At 40.4% G+C, this 17,765-nt stretch overlaps 1 protein-coding gene across 1 annotated transcript; it reads left to right on the top strand.

The window, feature by feature from the left end:
* The first annotated feature begins 16,250 nt into the window (after window positions 1–16,250).
* On the top strand, window positions 16,251–17,292 carry LOC111531463 (heterogeneous nuclear ribonucleoprotein A1-like). Its single transcript, XM_023198708.3, has one exon. The coding sequence runs from the start codon at window positions 16,251–16,253 to the stop codon at window positions 17,214–17,216; it is 966 nt and encodes a 321-aa protein (XP_023054476.1). The 3' UTR covers window positions 17,217–17,292.
* The last annotated feature ends 473 nt before the right edge of the window (window positions 17,293–17,765 follow it).

Raw genomic sequence — 17,765 nt, 5'->3', positions numbered from 1 at the left:
CCAGGAAGAAACTGCATCAACTAACAAGCAAAATAACCAGCTAATATCACACAAAAAATCAATGAATCCAGGAGCTGGTTTTTTGAAAAGATCAACAAAATTGATAGACTGCTAGCAAGACTAATAAAGAAGAAAAGAGACAAGAATCAAATAGACGCAATAAAAAATGATAAAAGGGATATCACCACCGACCCCACAGAAATACAAACTACCATCAGAGAATACTATAAACACCTCTACACAAATAAACAAGAAAACCTAGAAGAAATGGATAAATTCCTGGACACATACACTCTCCCAAGACTAAACCAGGAAAAAGTTGAATCCCTGAATAGACCAATAGCAGGCTCTGAAATTGAGGCAATAATTCATAGCCTACCAACCAAAAAAGGTCCAGGACCAGACGGATTCACAGCTGAATTCTACCAGAATTACAAGGAGGAGTTGGTACCATTCCTTCTGAAACTATTCCAATCAATAGAAAAACAGGGAAACCTCCCTAACTCATTTTATGAGGCCATCATCATCCTGTACCAAAGCCTGGCAGAGATACAACAAAAAAAGGGAATTTTAGAACAATATCCCTGATGAACATCGATGCGAAAATCCTCAATAAAATACTGGCAAACCGAATCCAGCAGCACATCAAAAAGCTTATCCACCATGATCAAGTGGGCTTCATCCCTGGGATGCAAGGCTGGTTCAATATATGCAAATCAATAAAGGTAATCCAGCATATAAACAGAACCAAAGACAAAAACCACATGATTATCTCAATAGATGCAGAAAGGGCCTTTGACAAAATTCAATAGTCCTTCATGATAAAAACTCTCAATGGATTCAGTATTGATGAAACATATCTCAAAATAATAAGAGCTATTTATGACAAACCTACAGCCAATATCATACTGAATGGGCAAAAACTGGAAGCATTCCCCTTGAAAACTGGCACAAGACAGGGATGCCTTCTCTCACCACTCCTATTCAACATAGTGTTGGAAGTTCTGACCAGGGCAATCAGGCAAGAGAAAGAAATGAGGCGTATTCAATTAGGAAAAGGGGAAGTGAAATTGTCCCTGTTTGCAGATGACATGATTGTGTATTTAGAAAATCCCATCATCTCAGCCCAAAATCTCCTTAAGCTGATAAGCAACTTCAAAGTCTCAGGATGCAAAATCAGTGTGCAAAAATCAGAAGCATTCTTATACAACAGTAACAGACAAACAGAGAGCCAAATCATGAGTGAACTCCCATTCACAATTGCTTCAAAGAGAATAAAATACCTAGGAATCCAACTTACAAGGGATGTGAAGGACCTCTTCAAGGAGAACTACAAACCACTGCTCAATGAAATAAAAAAGGACACAAACAAATGGAAGAACATTCCATGCTCACGGATAGGAAGAATCGATATCTTGAAAATGGCCTTACTGCCCAAGGTAATTTATAGATTCAATGCCATCCCCATCAAGCTACCAATGACTTTCTTCACAGAACTGGAAAAAAACTACTTTAAAGTTAATATGGAACCAAAAAAGAGCCCGCATTGCCAAGACAATCCTAATCCAAAAGAACAAAGCTAGAGGCATCATGCTACCTGACTTCAAACTATACTACAAGGCTACAGTAACCAAAACAGCATGGTACTGGTACCAAAACAGAGATATAGACCCATGGAACAGAACAGAGCCCTCAAAAATAATACCATACATCTACAACCATCTGATCTTTGACAAACCTGACAAAAACAAGAAATGGGGAAAAGATTCCCTATTTAATAAATGGTGCTGGGAAAACTGGCTAGCCATAAGTAGAAAGCTGAAACTGGATCCCTTCCTTACACCTTATACAAAAATTAATTCAAGATGGATTAGAGACTTAAATGTTAGACCTAAAACGGTAAAAACCCTAAAAGAAAACCTAGGCAATATCATTCAGGACATAGGCATGGGCAAGGACTTCATGTCTATAACATCAAAAGCAATGGCAACAAAAGCCAACATTGACAAATGGGATCTAATTAAACTAAAGAACTTCTGCACAGCAATAGAAACTACCATCAGAGTGAACAGGGAACCTACAGAATGGGAGAAAATTTTTGCAATCTACTCATCTGACAAAGGGCTAATATCCAGAACCTACAAACAACTCAAACAAATTTACAGGAAAAAAACAAACAACCCCATCACAAAGGGGGCAAAGGATATGAACAGACAGTTCTCAAAAGAAAACATTTATGCAGCCAAGAAACATATGAAAAAATGCTCATCATCACTGGCCATCAGAGAAATGCAAATCAAAACCACAATGAGATACCATCTCACACAAGTTAAAATGGCAGTCATTAAAAAGTCAGGAAACAACAAGTGCTGGAGAGGATGTGGAGAAATAGGAACACTTTTACACTGTTGGTGGGACTGTAAACTAGTTCAACCATTTTAGAAGACAGTGTGGTGATTCCTCAATGATCCAGAACTAGAAATACCATTTGACCCAGCCATCCCATTACTGGGTATATACCCAAAGGATTATAAATCATGCTGCTATAAAGACACATGCACACGTATGTTTATTACAGTACTATTCACAATAGCAAAGACTTGGAACCAACCCAAATGTCCATCAATGACAGACTGGATTAAGAAAATGTGGCACATATACACCATGGAATACTATGCAGCCATAAGAAAGGATGAGTTCGTGTCCTTTGTAGGGACATGGATTCAGCTGGAAACCATCATTCTGAGCAAACTACCGCAAGAACAGAAAACCAAACACTGCATGTTCTCACTCATAGGTGGGAATTGAACCTCTGGATTAGAGGAAGTGGCAACCGATCTGTCCCTCTTCCTCTTCAGATGGCAGAAAGCCTCCTTTCTCTCTAACTCACAAAGCACCCCCTCTATCTTCTTGAATGACCAAGATTACTTCTTATTGTTATATTCAAAGGCAAAAGACAATAGCCAGATAGTAAGGCTGTAGCACTAGCTATTAACCTAGAACTTAATCACCAAAGAATAATCCTCTTAGTTTCATGTCCTTTAGCCCACATTTGATCTCATTGATTTGTGCTTCCAGTCCCTAGCCATTTGGGCTGTTTGTGGGGGTTGATTTTTCTGGATATCATTATGTCTACAGACAGAGTGTGATGACTAGGGTATCTTGGGTGACTGCAGATTTGTGCAAAGTGAGATATAGGGAGTAACGGGTGAAAAGGGTGCCACACGCTTGAACTTGGTTGCAGCACCAAGGGAGCTTTAAAAACTTACACGAATATTGGGCTTGGAATATTTGGTGGGGTGTCTGAATCCCTGTTAATTTTTATTTATCCCAAAAAGTAAATAAAAATTATTTATATAGTACGGCCCAAGATCAAAAAGCATCTTGCATCATTTTATGATGTTACTTACTTTGTACTTTTAAACTGCTAAATCTCAGGTTTTCTCAACCAACAAAATTATTTCGATTATTTTGTTAGGCAAAAAAAAAAATTGACTTGGTCATCCTCCTCTATCTCATCTGTCAGTCGGGTAAGCGATTTTTCAGGGAGATCCCGAGGACTGTGGCTAAGTCAACTTGATTTGCACTTATTTCTTCCCATTGCCATGTCCAAATCTTTCAGCACTGTTGTCCTAGACATGAGGCTGCCGCTGAGGCCCAGACTCCCAGAGAGTTGTATGCAAGTAACTCCAGCTCCTGAGGCTGGGAGGTACTTCTGAAGGCAACAGAAGAATCCATCTTCCTGCAGATTTATTGAATACCGTGTCAGTTTCCTTCCCATCTATTTCCACCACATGCAGATGTCTGTGCTCTGGTGACTCTAAAGGATAAACAAAGACTATGGTCAAGTTGAGGGGAGTAGTTAAATATTGTGATGCCCTGAAATGCTTGAAACATATTTCTTGCATCTTAGGGTACTGACCTTAGACCCTAGAGACAGATAAAGTGCAATGGAATCTGTTTTATAGAGTAGTACAGTAAATAAAACCATTTCAGGACAAAAGTGAAAACAATACCATACTATATCTCACTCAGCTATGCAATTTTCCTTTTAAAATTTTTTATTTTTATTTTTTACTTTTTAAATTATTAGGGTATTTCTACGTTTCAAAACTCAAAAAGTACAAAAGACATTCAGGGAAAAACTTCCTTCCTATGTCTGTTCCCACCCAAGTTCCCTTACCAGAGGCAAGCACTATTATCAGTTCCTTCTATATCCTTCCATTGATAGTCTATGTCTTTTTCTGTTTTATTACCTCCTCTCAAAGTTTGGATTGGGATTTTTGGGCAGCATTTCTAGTTTGTTTCTGCAAACATGGAAGTGTTTGTGCTTCACTTGTAATAATAGGTCACAGAACAGGTCACAGCCTGCTCTGCAAAGCTTACCATCTCATGTACTGCATTTTAAGCATTTTTATTCCATCCCACAAGAACTAATGCTTTGCATCCTTCTCTAATCCCTGTGAGGGACCCCAAGACAAGTAAAGCCTTTGTCACTGCCCTAAGGAACTTCTTTGTTAGTTGGGGAGACAAGACTACCCATCTGAAACAAATGACAGGAGCAGATGGAGTGCATTGCTGACTCATGGGACTGGTTTTTTGAAAACTTTAAATGCCAGGAGGAAGTTTGGCTTTGATACTGTTGGTCTTTTAACCTTGTGGTTAAATGTTTTTGGAGTCAGAGTAAATCTTGGCTCCAATGCCAGCTCTGGTGCTTGATCAATTCTCTTAAGCTCTCTGAGCCCATTTTTTCCTCTGTTATATGTAAGAGTATCATTTGCTACCATAGATTGGGGGAGATGATGAAGATACAGCATCTGGCATAAAATGGGTGCTCAGTAAGTGGGTTGATTGTGCTTTTTGCAGGAGAAACTACATGAAATTTGGGGCCATTAGGACACCATGCATGCATGTGCATTTATGTACATTTGTGTGTGGGCGAGGGGAGGAGGGGTATTGACAATTAAGTCTATGAGCTCTAAGACACATGAGCAAGACAGAGGCAGGGAGAAGGACCAGATGGAAGCTCTGCTGATGCATGGCAGCTGATGCCGAATCCATGGGGCTGAGCTTCCCAGTTGACTGCTAAGGCAGGAATGGGATGGGGTATCTTTAACAGCTTCTGAACCTGATCTTGACATGCCAAAAGTAATGTCTGACAGGATTCATCTGGGAGTGGTGTGGAGGCTGATATGTAAAGAGGCAGAAATAGAGGCAGGGAGTCCAGTAAAGACTGTCATCAAGGTGACAGATTCTCAAAACTGATGCTTTGTTGGGTATGAAGGAAATGGATGAGTTAAAGGTGACCATAGAGTTTCCAGCCAGAGGAACTGGATCTATGACACTGCCTTTAAGAGAAAGAACAAGAGAGGGGAGCTCAGTTTGGAGGGGAAAGAAAGGGCAGCATGTGTCCTGGGGACAGCAAGGCAACTAAATGAAACACAACACTCCACTGGAATAGGTAGCTTGAGACTGATCCTTGCAAATAGAAGGAATGCAACTGGAAAGATTTCATATCTTAGGGGGATCCTAAGATTGGCCAGCTCCCCAATTTCCTTATCCTTCCAGCATTCTCAACAGAAGAAATCTGCCTTAAAGGAGAGAGGGAGAAGCAGAATGTGACTATGTTGACAAGATTAGGGGCTGTCTAGATTGCCATGGTGACCAGGACAAGAAACGTGATGCTTTTACCATCAAGCATATCTTCCAGTTGTATTCCTTTATACTGCCTGCTAATGAAGGTTCTGAGCAGCTCTGTTTGCCCAGTAGTGTGAATTGGGCGAGGAATAGACCCAGGACTGCACCCTGACAGGATGTGGAGATAGATTCGGAAGGCCTCAGCTACCCTACACTGTACTAACCCTGAGGTCTGTCTCATGATTGCATCATCTCAGGTCTGCCTGGTCACTGAAGCCTAGACTGGGTGACAGAGTGATGACCTTTGTGATACCAACTTTTCAAGTGCTCATTATTCTGGGTACGTTCCTAACTCCCCTGTCCTGGTGACCTCTTCTCTTGTGCTTGTTGCCTAGAAGATGATGTAGACAAAAGTGCTCAGAGGAGAACATAGAGAGCTCATTACTGGAACATGATATTCAGATAAAAAAGACTACATATTTTCCAGAATAGGCAAATTCATAAAGATGGAAAGCAGATTAGTGGTTGCCACGGTCTAGGAGAGGAGGAAATGAAGAGTGACAGCTAATAGGTACAGGGTTTTCTTTTGGGGTGATTAAAACATTCTGAAATTGGATAGTGATGGTGGTTGTTGGCCAACTCTGTGAATATACAAAAAAAAAAACATAAATTACGCACTTTAAAGGAGTGAATTTTATGATATGTGAATTATAGCTCAATAAAGCTGTTATATAGAAAAAATCAGGTAGATTTGTGCATTCGTGTCTCATACAAAGCAATTAAATATGTATACACACTGGGGGTAGCTGCATTTTCACTGTCAAATTGCTCTTAAGAGTTGATATTACTATATTGATATTTAGCAATAGCTTTTAAGTTTTCTAAATCCTCTTTTGCTCAAACTAAGAAAGCCTGGAGATGGGGTAAAGGAACGTGGATGGCGGGCTATTTTCTCTGATGATGAGGCTATAGGGTGAAAAAAAGAAGGTTTCAACTAAATCTACCAAAACAAAACCAAAAGCCAAACAAAATCCATGAAAGTGGTTGGTACACACATTTCAGAAAATGTTAGGTTTTTCACTGGACTTGGCAGAACTTCTGAGGAGCATTGACGTAAGGATGAACTGTGTTCCCCTTATTTTCCTGAGATTCTAAGCATGAGCATGTCTTTCCTTAACATCTGGCATACATTTAATTCACCTCCCCATTTTGAATGAGCTATCAAGGGTGTTCTCAATGTGCAGTCCAGCACACATCTTCATGTACACTGTGGTGAATACGTCCCCTCAGAGCTAAATGAAATTCAGTTCAATAATTGTTTATCTAGTGCCTACCATGCACAAGGCACCATAGAAGAACAAAGCAGCTCTTCAGACTCTCTTCTTCTCCTGGCTGTGTAATTGCTCTCCAGAGTGGGTGCCAAATTACTCCAGGGAAAGAGAAAGGTGTGATGAGCACACACCAAAATCAGGCTTCACTCCTGTCCAAGGCTAGCTCTGCTGCTGGGTCAGGCTGGGAGTCCTGAAACACTTCTGTGGGATAGTCATAGTGGGATAATAGTTCATAGTCGTGTTTGGACACTCTCATGAATTGATATTAATTTATACCCACGAGACGTATCTGGCAAATCATTTTGACATTGCTGTCAACACTGAGGGCTGTCTGCCTCATGAACCTAGAGAACTAATGCAGTGCTGTATTTGCAAAGCCTCCAGGCCCTAAACAGGGCTCTGCCACAAACTCAATGTGTGACCTTGGCTAAATTAGCCATCCCCCATTTCTAGTGCATTCTCCTTTCTAAAATGAGGGAAAGGAGTGTGACTAATTTTTATCAAAGGCTCTTTCCAGTTTGGCCATCTTATAGTTTATGTAACCATAGGTAACGAAGTGTATCAACTTAGAAGAGCAGAGATAGGAGGAGGTGAGTGCTGAGACCAGGATTGAGAATCAGTGGGATACTTCCTGAGGCCAAGAAAAAAGAGGCAAGAAGCAAGAAGGTATAGCCTGTTCAGTTTGAAGTTTATATGGGCTGATTTCCATGGAGAAACAGGCAGGTGATCTCTTTGGGTTTTGTGCTAGCCCTTGATAAACAAGCAAGCCAGTGGAGATGGGAATTGTTTTAGGGACTGGTTAGGAATCTTTCTTAAGTTCATAATGATTACAATAACCCCAATGAGGTTGACCTTAGAAGTTGTCTGTGTTTAGGACTATTAAGAACAAAAAGATTCCTTTGTCCCTCATCAAATGGCTCTTTTCCCAGTTTACCATTTGCAAACCAAACCAAAAACAAACAATAAAAAAGCAAAACAAAACAAAACAAAACCAACACTCAACCAACAAAGCTCAGTAATTATATTAACATTGATGGGGTATGCTTACTGTGGGCCAGGCTCTGTGCTAACAACTTTATTTCCTTCCAATATCTCATTTAATCCTCCCAACAACTCTGTGAGATAGGGACTATTACTGCGCTTTTTCTGCAGTTGAGGAAAGTGAGGCACCAGTCTGTGCTCGGTGCGTTTGTGGAAACTAAGGGGGATACCAGAAAGGAGAAGCATGGGACAGTACATTTCCTAAAATCTGGAATAGTTCTATTAACAAAAACCATGTCAGTTACCCAGGATAAAGTCATTGAAAGGATTTGCAGGAGCCAAGGGAGAGCACAGATTGCTTGCTAGTGGAAAGCTTTAATTTTCTAGCTTAAGGACAAATTTTCCGTTTTTAGACTGTCCCCTAAAAAACACAGCCACGACTCATCTCACAATTTATGTAGTGCGCCTTTAACAGTTTTATCGTGTTTCATACGATTACCATCTTTCACTCTCTGGAAAGCAGAGGGGTGGTATGTGACCTTCTGTCTGTACCTTCCTCAAATGCCCGGCTTTGCCTTCAACATGAAAAAAATGGACACCTTCCCTGGGGAAAGAGGACATATATTTCCAAAAATGGAAGGAAGAATCTAACTCTGCACCCCCCGGCCTCCCGCCTCCACTGCCCTAGCCCTAGCCCCAAGCATGGTCACAGCAGATTGCTCATTCTTCAAACGTATCATGTTCTTTCCACCTCTGTGCCTTTGGACAGGCTGTTCTCAAAGCCTCTCGATCTCCTTCCCTTCTCTGTCAAACAAATACAAATTCAGCCAAGGTCCATCTTGTGAACCCCACTGCCCACGCACCCCACCCTCGACTTCCAGAAGAGTAGATTTCTCTCCCTTTCCCTCGGGCACCAAGGAGAGCATTCGGGTATGGCATGGTATGGTCAGTGCGTGCATGGCAAACCAGCAATTAGGCTGCTCTCTTCAACTATGTATCCTCTCCAAAACACACATATACCACATGTACACATCTTACGGAGTACAATAGAGTATTGCAGTTAAGTGAGTGAACTCAGGATCCGGACAACCTAGATTTAAGTCCAGGCTTTGTCACTAACTCAATGAATGACCCTTGGGAAAGTGCTTGAACCACTCTGACTCAGTCATCTCAACTGTAAAATGGAGATGATAATAATAATACTCCTCTCAGAGAGTCATTTTAAGGACTAAATGAGATGAAATATATGAAGTGCACAACACAATGTCTGACATACAGCAACTGCTCCATTAGTGGTACCCGGTATTATTATTGCACAGAGCTTGGTGCATAGAGGATGCCAAATACATATTTGAGTGGGTATCTGAACACAGGAAGTCTTTAGGGGATTAACTTAGGGAGAAGTCAGGGACAATTGGGCTACTCAAGGAAGCTGTTCCCCTGACCTCATTATTCTCTTACTGCACCCTGTTTTTTCCTTCAGTGCATTTATCACAATGTACAATTATTACATGTGTTTGATTACTTATTTGATGTTGATGTTTCCCAATAAACTAAGTTTCGTGATGCCAGGGTCCATGTATGTTTTGACCACCACCATGTATCCTGTACCTAGAACAGTGCCAGAAAGATGGTAGGTGCTCAATTAAAGAATTAAAAAGCAGATGAGACTGAGTTAAAGAATAAATGAAAGAAGAATTCAGGAATGATGTGGGATGTAGGTGGGCCTGAAGGATGAGTAAGAGTTGAGTTGGTAGGCAAGAAAGCTTCTAAATGGAAGGGAATCCTGGGAAACTCCAGCACTTGGTGGTGGAAGGTACAGCGAACAGGGTGCAGTAAGTAGATCCCTTGGTCTGGAAGAGCAAGAGACTGTTTCTGTAGCGTAGTTTACATAGGGGAGTAGTGAGAAGACTGGTAGCGGGATGTAGTGAATGGCTTTGAATGCCAGGCTATCAGGGATTCATTCTATTAGCTTAGGCTTTGGCCTCTATTAGCATGCAAATATTTCTGGGAAAAAGTGTATATTATCAGCAAAGTATAAATGTGTATAAATTAGTTTACTTGCTCTTTGCCTTAGAAAAATTTTGTTAGAGGGGAAAGCAATATCAGGAGGCCACTGGAAAGAGAAAATCGTGCCCCAAGATGATCAAAAGCATATAAAGGGGAAGGGGAAGACAAAACTTGCCCACTTCCAGGGTTCTGTTGGTCCAGAACCTGAACCTCAAACTTTCTATAGTTTGTTTCATCACAAAATGACACTTCTTTATAAAAGGTGCAGGCAGGGAGTATGGGTGTTATGGAGGTTTTTAATCACTGAATAAATCTGTTTACCTGTTTATAGGTCTGATGAGTGTTTGAAATTTGTTTCTCTGGATTATCTAATTTATTATCTATGGTTTCCTGTGTCATTAAAAAAATCTTTGTAAACATCATTTCCGATGGCTGCATGACATTCTATCACACGGTTGTCCCATAATGTAACTCTTCTCTTAATGGTTCTCCTCTAGTTATTCACAAGGCCGACATGAATAACATCTTTGTACCAAAATCTTTATCTGTACTACCACTATTTCCTTAAGAAAAATTGCTAGACATGACATTTTTAGGACAAAAGACCCAAAATTTCTTAAGGTTCTTTCATCTTGCCAAATTGCCACCCAGAAAGGCCAGAGCAATTTTTCCTCCTCACCAGTACATGAAAGAGCTTTATAATGTTGAGGGTCATGATTTTTAAAACATCTTTGCTGCCAGGCACAGAAAGACAAATACCACATGTTCTCACTTATGTGTGGAATCTAAAACAATCTAACTCATAGAGGCAAGAATAGAATGGTGGTTACCAGAGGCTGGGGGTAGCGGTGGGGGTTGAGAATGGGGAGATGTTTGTCAAAAGGTACAAAGTTGCAGTTATGTAACTGACCTGAGGGTTCTTCCTGCCCAGTGCAAAAACAAAATAAATTCAAGACATTGCATTAAAGAAAGAGTTTAATTGACCAGAGGCGGAAGTGTTGGAGTTTAGGGATTTTTCAAAGATAATTTGGTGGGCAGGGGGCTAGGGATGGGGAGTGCTGTTTGGTTGGATCAGAGATTAAATCACAGGGAGTCGAAGCTGTCTTCTTGCCTTGAGTTGCTTCTGGGTAGGGCCACAGTAGTGGTTGACAGGTCCAGGTGGAACCATCGATGTCAGACATGCAACGAACCTGAAAAGACATTTCAAAAGGCCAATCTTAAGTTCTGCAATAGGGATGTCATCTGCAGCAGTAATTGGGAAAGTTGCATATTTTGTGACCCCAGGAATAATGGTGGGTAATTGTTTATGTCTGCACCTTAGCAGAATTCAGCCTCCTCTTATCTTCTTAGCCTGGTGGTCTCTCCTTAGCTTTACAAAAGCGGTTGAGTTATAGTGAAAGACTATTATCATTTAAGCTATAAACTAAATGCCTCCCAAAGTTAGCTTGACTGAAGCCCAGGATTAATTAAAAGCAGCTTGAAGGCTAAAGGCAAAAGGGAGGTTGGCCAGATCGGATCTCCAGTCCCCCACCACGTTGCCATAATTTTCTCACTGATATATTTTTCGCAAAGGAGGTTTCAGTTGGGAGAAATAAATGGTAACTTATTTCAGTAAATGATGTGATTGTTTTTACCCAGATTGCAAATCATCCCTGTACCACTTATCGAATAATCCTTCCCTTTCCCATTGAATTGTGATGTTTCCTTTACCTTATAAATTCATATATATATATGTGTGTGTGTGTGTACACGTGTACATATACACACATATTTTTGCTTTATTTGGTTTCTAGGCTCTATTCTGACCCATTGATCTGTCTCTTCTTGCATCACTATCACTGTTTTAAATGTTGCAGTTTTATAATACATTTTGATAGCATTACTCCTCTGCCTCAAACTTTGCTTAGCTGTTTAACTTAGTTCACTTTTCCAGACAAATATTACAATCATTTTGTTAGAAGGGCCGTTTCCTCCCCAGAGCCTACCTAAGTCACATGTTTTGGGTGCTGCCTAATTCATCTACTTTGATCATGAGACACACTCATCCTCATAATGAGAAATGCAAAAGCCCAAATAAGCCAGACTCTAATTCTACCTTTAGCTTTCATACCGTCTTTGGCTCCTAAAGGGAAAAATCAAAAGAGGGAAAATATTTTGTCCACACTGAAGAGCTGAAATGAAAAGAATTGTTTACCATACCAATTTTATTTATTTTATTTATTTTATCACAGAACAATTGGAATGTAAATCAATCATTTTCAAAGTATATTTTTCCCTCTACCCAAAGTGGAATTACTCTCTAAAGTGACAAACATCAGTATTTTATCTATGTATTTATTTTCGTTTCATTACTAACATCATGGAATTACATTTACAAATGCTCTCAGCTTTGTCTCTGTGTCTATGGAAACACGAATTACTTAGCCTTTTGGAGCCTCAGTTCCCTCATATGGAAAATGGCAATGATGACTCCATTGTGCAAAATGCCTGACTCACAGTTGGCCATCAGTAAATGTTGGCTATATTATATAATTATGACAGGTAGTAGAGCATTTTGGCTCAGAGCACAGCCTCTGGAGTCAGGCTTCTTTGGTTCAAATCTTATCTTCATCAGTTAATGATTTTCTGATCTTGGATAAGTTAGCTAACCTGAATGTGCCTTGATTTCTTCTTCTGTAAAATGTGTTAATAAAATTACTTGCTTTATTGGTTGTAAGAAATGAGTTCACTCTGTCAATGAAGAGTCAAACTGTAAAATATTTGAAGAGTAGTATTCTGAGCCAGATATGAGTGGCCAATGGCCCATGACACAAACCCCATGAGAACCTAAGAACATATGCTCAAGGTGGTTGGGCTACAGCTTGGTTTTATACATTTTAAGGAGACATATCAATTAATACATGTAAGATGTACATCGGTTCTATCTGGAAAAGTGGGGACATCTGGCAGCAGGGGCAGAGGTGAGGGGGTTGCTTCGAAGTCATAGACGGATTCAAAGATTTTCTGATTGCCAGTTGGTTGAAAGAGTTATTATCTAAAGACCTGGAGTCAATATAAAGGAATGTCTAGGTTACTATAAGGGATTGTGGAGACCAAGGTTTTGTCATGTAGGTGGAGCCTCCAGGTAGCAGGCTTCAGAGAGAATAAATTATAAATCAAACTTAAAGAGTCTGGTCTATCATTCTTTCTTCTTCTTCTTCTTCTTCTTCTTCTTCTTCTTCTTCTTCTTCTCCTTCTCCTTCTCCTTCTCCTTCTCCTTCTCCTTCTCCTTCTCCTTCTTCTTCTTCTTCTTCTTCTTCTTTTTTTTGACAGAGTTTCGCTCTTGTCTCCCAGGCTGAAGTGCACTGGCACAATCTTGGCTCACTGCAACCTCCACCTCCGGGTTCAAGTGATCCTCCTGCCTCAGCCTCCCAAGTAGCTGGGATTACAGGCATGCTCCACCAGCTAATTTTTTGTATTTAGAAGAGATGGGATTTCACCATGTTGGTCAGGCTCGTCTCGAACTCCTGACCGCAGGTAATCCGCCTGCCTTGGACTCCCAAAGTGCTGGGATTACAGGCGTGAGCCACTGCGCCTGGCCTCTATCAGTCTTAAGGTCTCCGTGTTGATATTAATGCTGGTCAGCTGTGCCTGAATTCCAAAACGGAGAATGGTATAATTAAGCATGTCTGACATCCACTTCCCGTCATGGCTCGAACTAGTTTTTCAAGTTAACTCTGCAATGCACTTAGCCACGGGGAGGGTCCATCAGTTGGTTGAGGGGTTAGAATTTTATTTTTGGTTTACAACTCTATAAAACATGTAGAAGAGTTTCTGGCATATATGAGGCACTCAATTAATTTTACCTATTCTTGTTGACAGTATCCTTGGCGATGGTGTTATTGATTATCTTAATCCTTATTATTTGGGCAACGACACAATCAAGACCATATTACCTCACAGCGCCATCTAGTGCTTATTTTGGAAAATGCCAAATCCCTTTCCCTTGAACAACAGTCATTTGGTGAGGAGAATTTTTAAAATTCCAATTTTAGGAATACAAAAGGAGTTTGGAAATATCATGATTTCAAATTTTCTCCAGCCTATCTGGGCTTGTATTTATAAATATCAGGGCTCTTGGTTGCAAATGACAGAAACTGACTCTGACTGAATTTAGCAAATTATTGGGCATTTCACAGAATCAACAGAAAGGCAGGTAAACCAGGATAAAGAAATGGTCAGGAATCATGGAAGGACCCCAGTCAAGATTTGCCATAGGACCAGCTTGGTTGGTATGTCACTCCTGGCAACAACCACCTTCACCACCTCTACACACCACCACCACAAAACACTGCTACATCTGGACTCCACTGATTTGACATTCTGGTGTGCTAGATGCAATTTCTATGAATGAATTCAAAATGGCCACTTTTTGTATAAACCTCTCAAGATCCAAAGGCTTCAGTAAGAGCCTGGGTCCCCAATGGGCTCCCTAACCACTCAGGGCTTGTGGAGAGGGAATATGTGCTTCCCTCAGTTTCCACAGTAGGAGTCCTCAGCCTTGTTTTCCAGGCTCACAATGGAGGAATACCTCAAAAAAGAAGAGAATTTGGACATCCACCTCAAGTGGGGTTGCTGGATAAAATACAGGATGCACAGTTAAGTTGGAATTTCAGAAAAACAATGAACACATTTTTAGTATGAGCATGCCAATATTGCATGCAGCATACTTATAGCAAAAATTTGGAAAGGTGAAAACGCCCGGTTTAAGTGTGGAGGGCACAATGAGATGAGCACTCTTGCATATTACCGATTGGTATGCCTATTAATATATTCAAGTGGATTAAAAATATTGACAACTACTAACCCTCAAATACTGTTTTTAGGAATCTTCATAGCCTATGACCCAATAGTTGCATTTTAAGGAGTGTATCCTAAGAAAATGATCAAAAATAGGCAAAATAATTTGTATGCAGAGTGCTCATTGCAGTTGCTGTTCATAAAGAAAAATTGGAAATAAATCTAAATATGCAAGATAGGAGAATGGCCAAATAATTGTGGTAAATACATATGATAGCATCCTATACAGTCATTAAAAATATGTTCATGAAGAATTCTAGATACATGAAAACTGACAAGGAAATGTTCAGAGATAAGAGCAGGGCAGATAATAGCACGTACAACTCACTAACTGTAATCTTAGGCTACTTAACCTCTCTCTATCTCAGTTTACTCCTCTGTGAAATGGTATAATAATAGTAATAAGAATGGAACTTGGAATAGTGCTTCGCACATACCAAGTGTTATGTGTTGACTGGAGTGTGTGTGTGTGTGTGTGCGCGCATGTTTGAGGAGGGGACAGAGGAGAGAGAAATGGTAGTCAAGGGACTTTTGCAATAATTGTAGCAACCTAAGTCAGTGTTTCCATGTCTCAGTCTCTAGTTTCATGGTTGTTGAGAGTCAGTTTATGGTGGCAGTGGTAGTGGCTCAGCTTCACTGGGCTGCAGCTATGGTGTTCTATTCCTTTGTTTTGTTTTCTTTTAATTCATCATTGTCTTTATTTTATAGTAGGAAAACTAAGGCATTTCATGAAAAGTGAAGTCAATTGTACAATGCATAATACAGTCAAAGATCTTGACATAGAACTGGTGTCTTAACTATCATTTTTCACCTTTAATCAATAAACATTATTCCTCTTTAAAGACAGTGAAAAATTACTCATGTTAAATATAGAAAAAATAAACATCATTAATTAAACACTACATCTGTAACCTCTTTACATTCATTAACACTCAGGAGTAAAAACAATAAAGATTTTTGTTATGGCTTCGTGTTTCTTTAAAATATTAACTAAAATAGATTTCTAATTTGGGAAACATGACTAATGCCATTTGGTTTTAAAAAGAATTGTATCTTAATCATCAAGCTAAAGGCATAGCAACAAAACAATGACATGGTCACTTGAAGTGTGTCTCAGTCTAATTTTCACCATCTAATAAGACACCCTTAAAGTAATTCCAACAGAAACTCTAAGAAATTCATCGATCAACTTCCAAAGCACATCAGGGAAGATGCTAAAACAGTGGACATTGAGAACAGCAGCAGCAGAACATCTTATTTACATTTTTGAGGTAATAAAACAATACAGAAGTGGGAACCCTTGTGAAACTTTTTTTCTTGTTTTAGTTAACAAGATCATTAATACTTTACAAACTTCATACATGTGGCACACTGTAAGAATAAAATAAGGGCCTTTCTGCCTGTGGACGCCGCTGAAGAAGCATCCTTAAAGTCTCTCTTCTCCCTGCCCTCATGTCTAAGTCAGAGTCTCCTAAAGAGTCCAACCGGCAGAGGAAGCTTTTCATTGGAGTGTTGAGCTTTGAAACAACCAATAAGAGCCTGAGGAGTCATTTTGAGCAATGGGGAACGCTCCTGGACGGTGTGGTAATGAGAGTTCCAAATACCAAGCACTCCAGGGTCTTTGGGTTTGTCGCATATGCCACTGTGGAGGAGGTAGATGCAGCCATGAATGCAAGGCCACACAAGGTGGATGGAAGAGTTGTGGAACCAAAGAGAGCTGTCTCAAGAGAAGATTCTCAAAGACCAGGTGCCCACTTAACTGTGAAAAATATATTTGTTGGTGGCATTAAAGAAGACACTGAAGAACATCATCACCTAATAGATTATTCTGAACAGTATGGAAAAATCAAAGTGACTGAAATCATGACTGACCAAGGCAGTGGCAAGAAAAGGGGCTTTGCCTTTGTAACCTTTGAAGACCATGACTCCGTGGATAAGCTTGTCATTCAGAAATACCACACTGTGAATGGCCACAACTGTGAAGTTAGGAAAGTCCTGTCAAAGCAAGAGATGGTGAGTGCTTCATCCAGCCAAAGAGGACGAAGTGGTTCTGGAAACTTTGGTGGTGGTCGTGGAGGTGGTTTTGGTGGGAATGACAACTTTGGTCGTGGAAGAAACTTCAGTAGTCATGGTGGCTTTGGTGGCAGCCGTGGTGGTGGTGGATATGATGGCAGTGGGGATGACTATAATGGATTTGGTAATGATGGAAGCAATTTTGCAGGTGGTGGAAGCTACATTGATTTTGGCAATTACAACAATCAGTCTTCAAATTTTGGACCCATGAAGGGAGGAAATTTTGGAGGCAGAAGCTCTGGCCCCCATGATGGTGGAGGCCAATACTTTGCCAAACCACGAAACCAGGGTGGCTATGGCAGTTCCAGTAGCAGCAGTAGCTATGGCAGTGGCAGAAGATTTTAATTAGGGAACAGAGCTTAGCAGGAGAGGAGAGCCAGAGAAGTGACAGGGAAGCTACAGGTTACAACAGATTTGTGAACTCAGCCAAGCACAATGGTGGCAGGGCCTAGCTGCTACAAAGAAGACATGTTTTACACAAATACTCATGTATATGGGAAAAAACTCGAGAACTGTATTTGTGATTAATTGTATAGCAGGTTATTTTAGTTTCTGTTCAGTGGAAAGTGTAAAGCATTCTAACAAATAAAACAAGCAAGAGAGCTCCCTGAAATAAGAAGCACTGCATTATAATAACTTTTTTTTTTTTTTTTTTTTGAGATAGAATCTGCCTCTGTTGCCCAGGCTGGAGTGCAGTGGTGCAATCTCGGCTAACTGCAACCTCAGTCTTGCCGATTCAAGCGATTCTCCTCCCTCGGCCTCCCGAGTAGCTGGGATTACAGGTGTGCGCCACGACGCCCCGCTAATTTCTGTATTTTTAGTAGAGATGGGGTTTCACCATGTTGGCCAGGGTGGTCTGGAACTCTTGACTTCAAGTGATCCACCCGCCTCGGC

Source organism: Piliocolobus tephrosceles, chromosome 12, assembly GCF_002776525.5.
Source record: "Piliocolobus tephrosceles isolate RC106 chromosome 12, ASM277652v3, whole genome shotgun sequence".
Classification (NCBI taxonomy): Eukaryota; Metazoa; Chordata; class Mammalia; order Primates; family Cercopithecidae; genus Piliocolobus; species Piliocolobus tephrosceles.
Note: the sequence above shows the minus strand (reverse complement) of the source record. Positions and strands in the feature narration are given on the sequence as shown.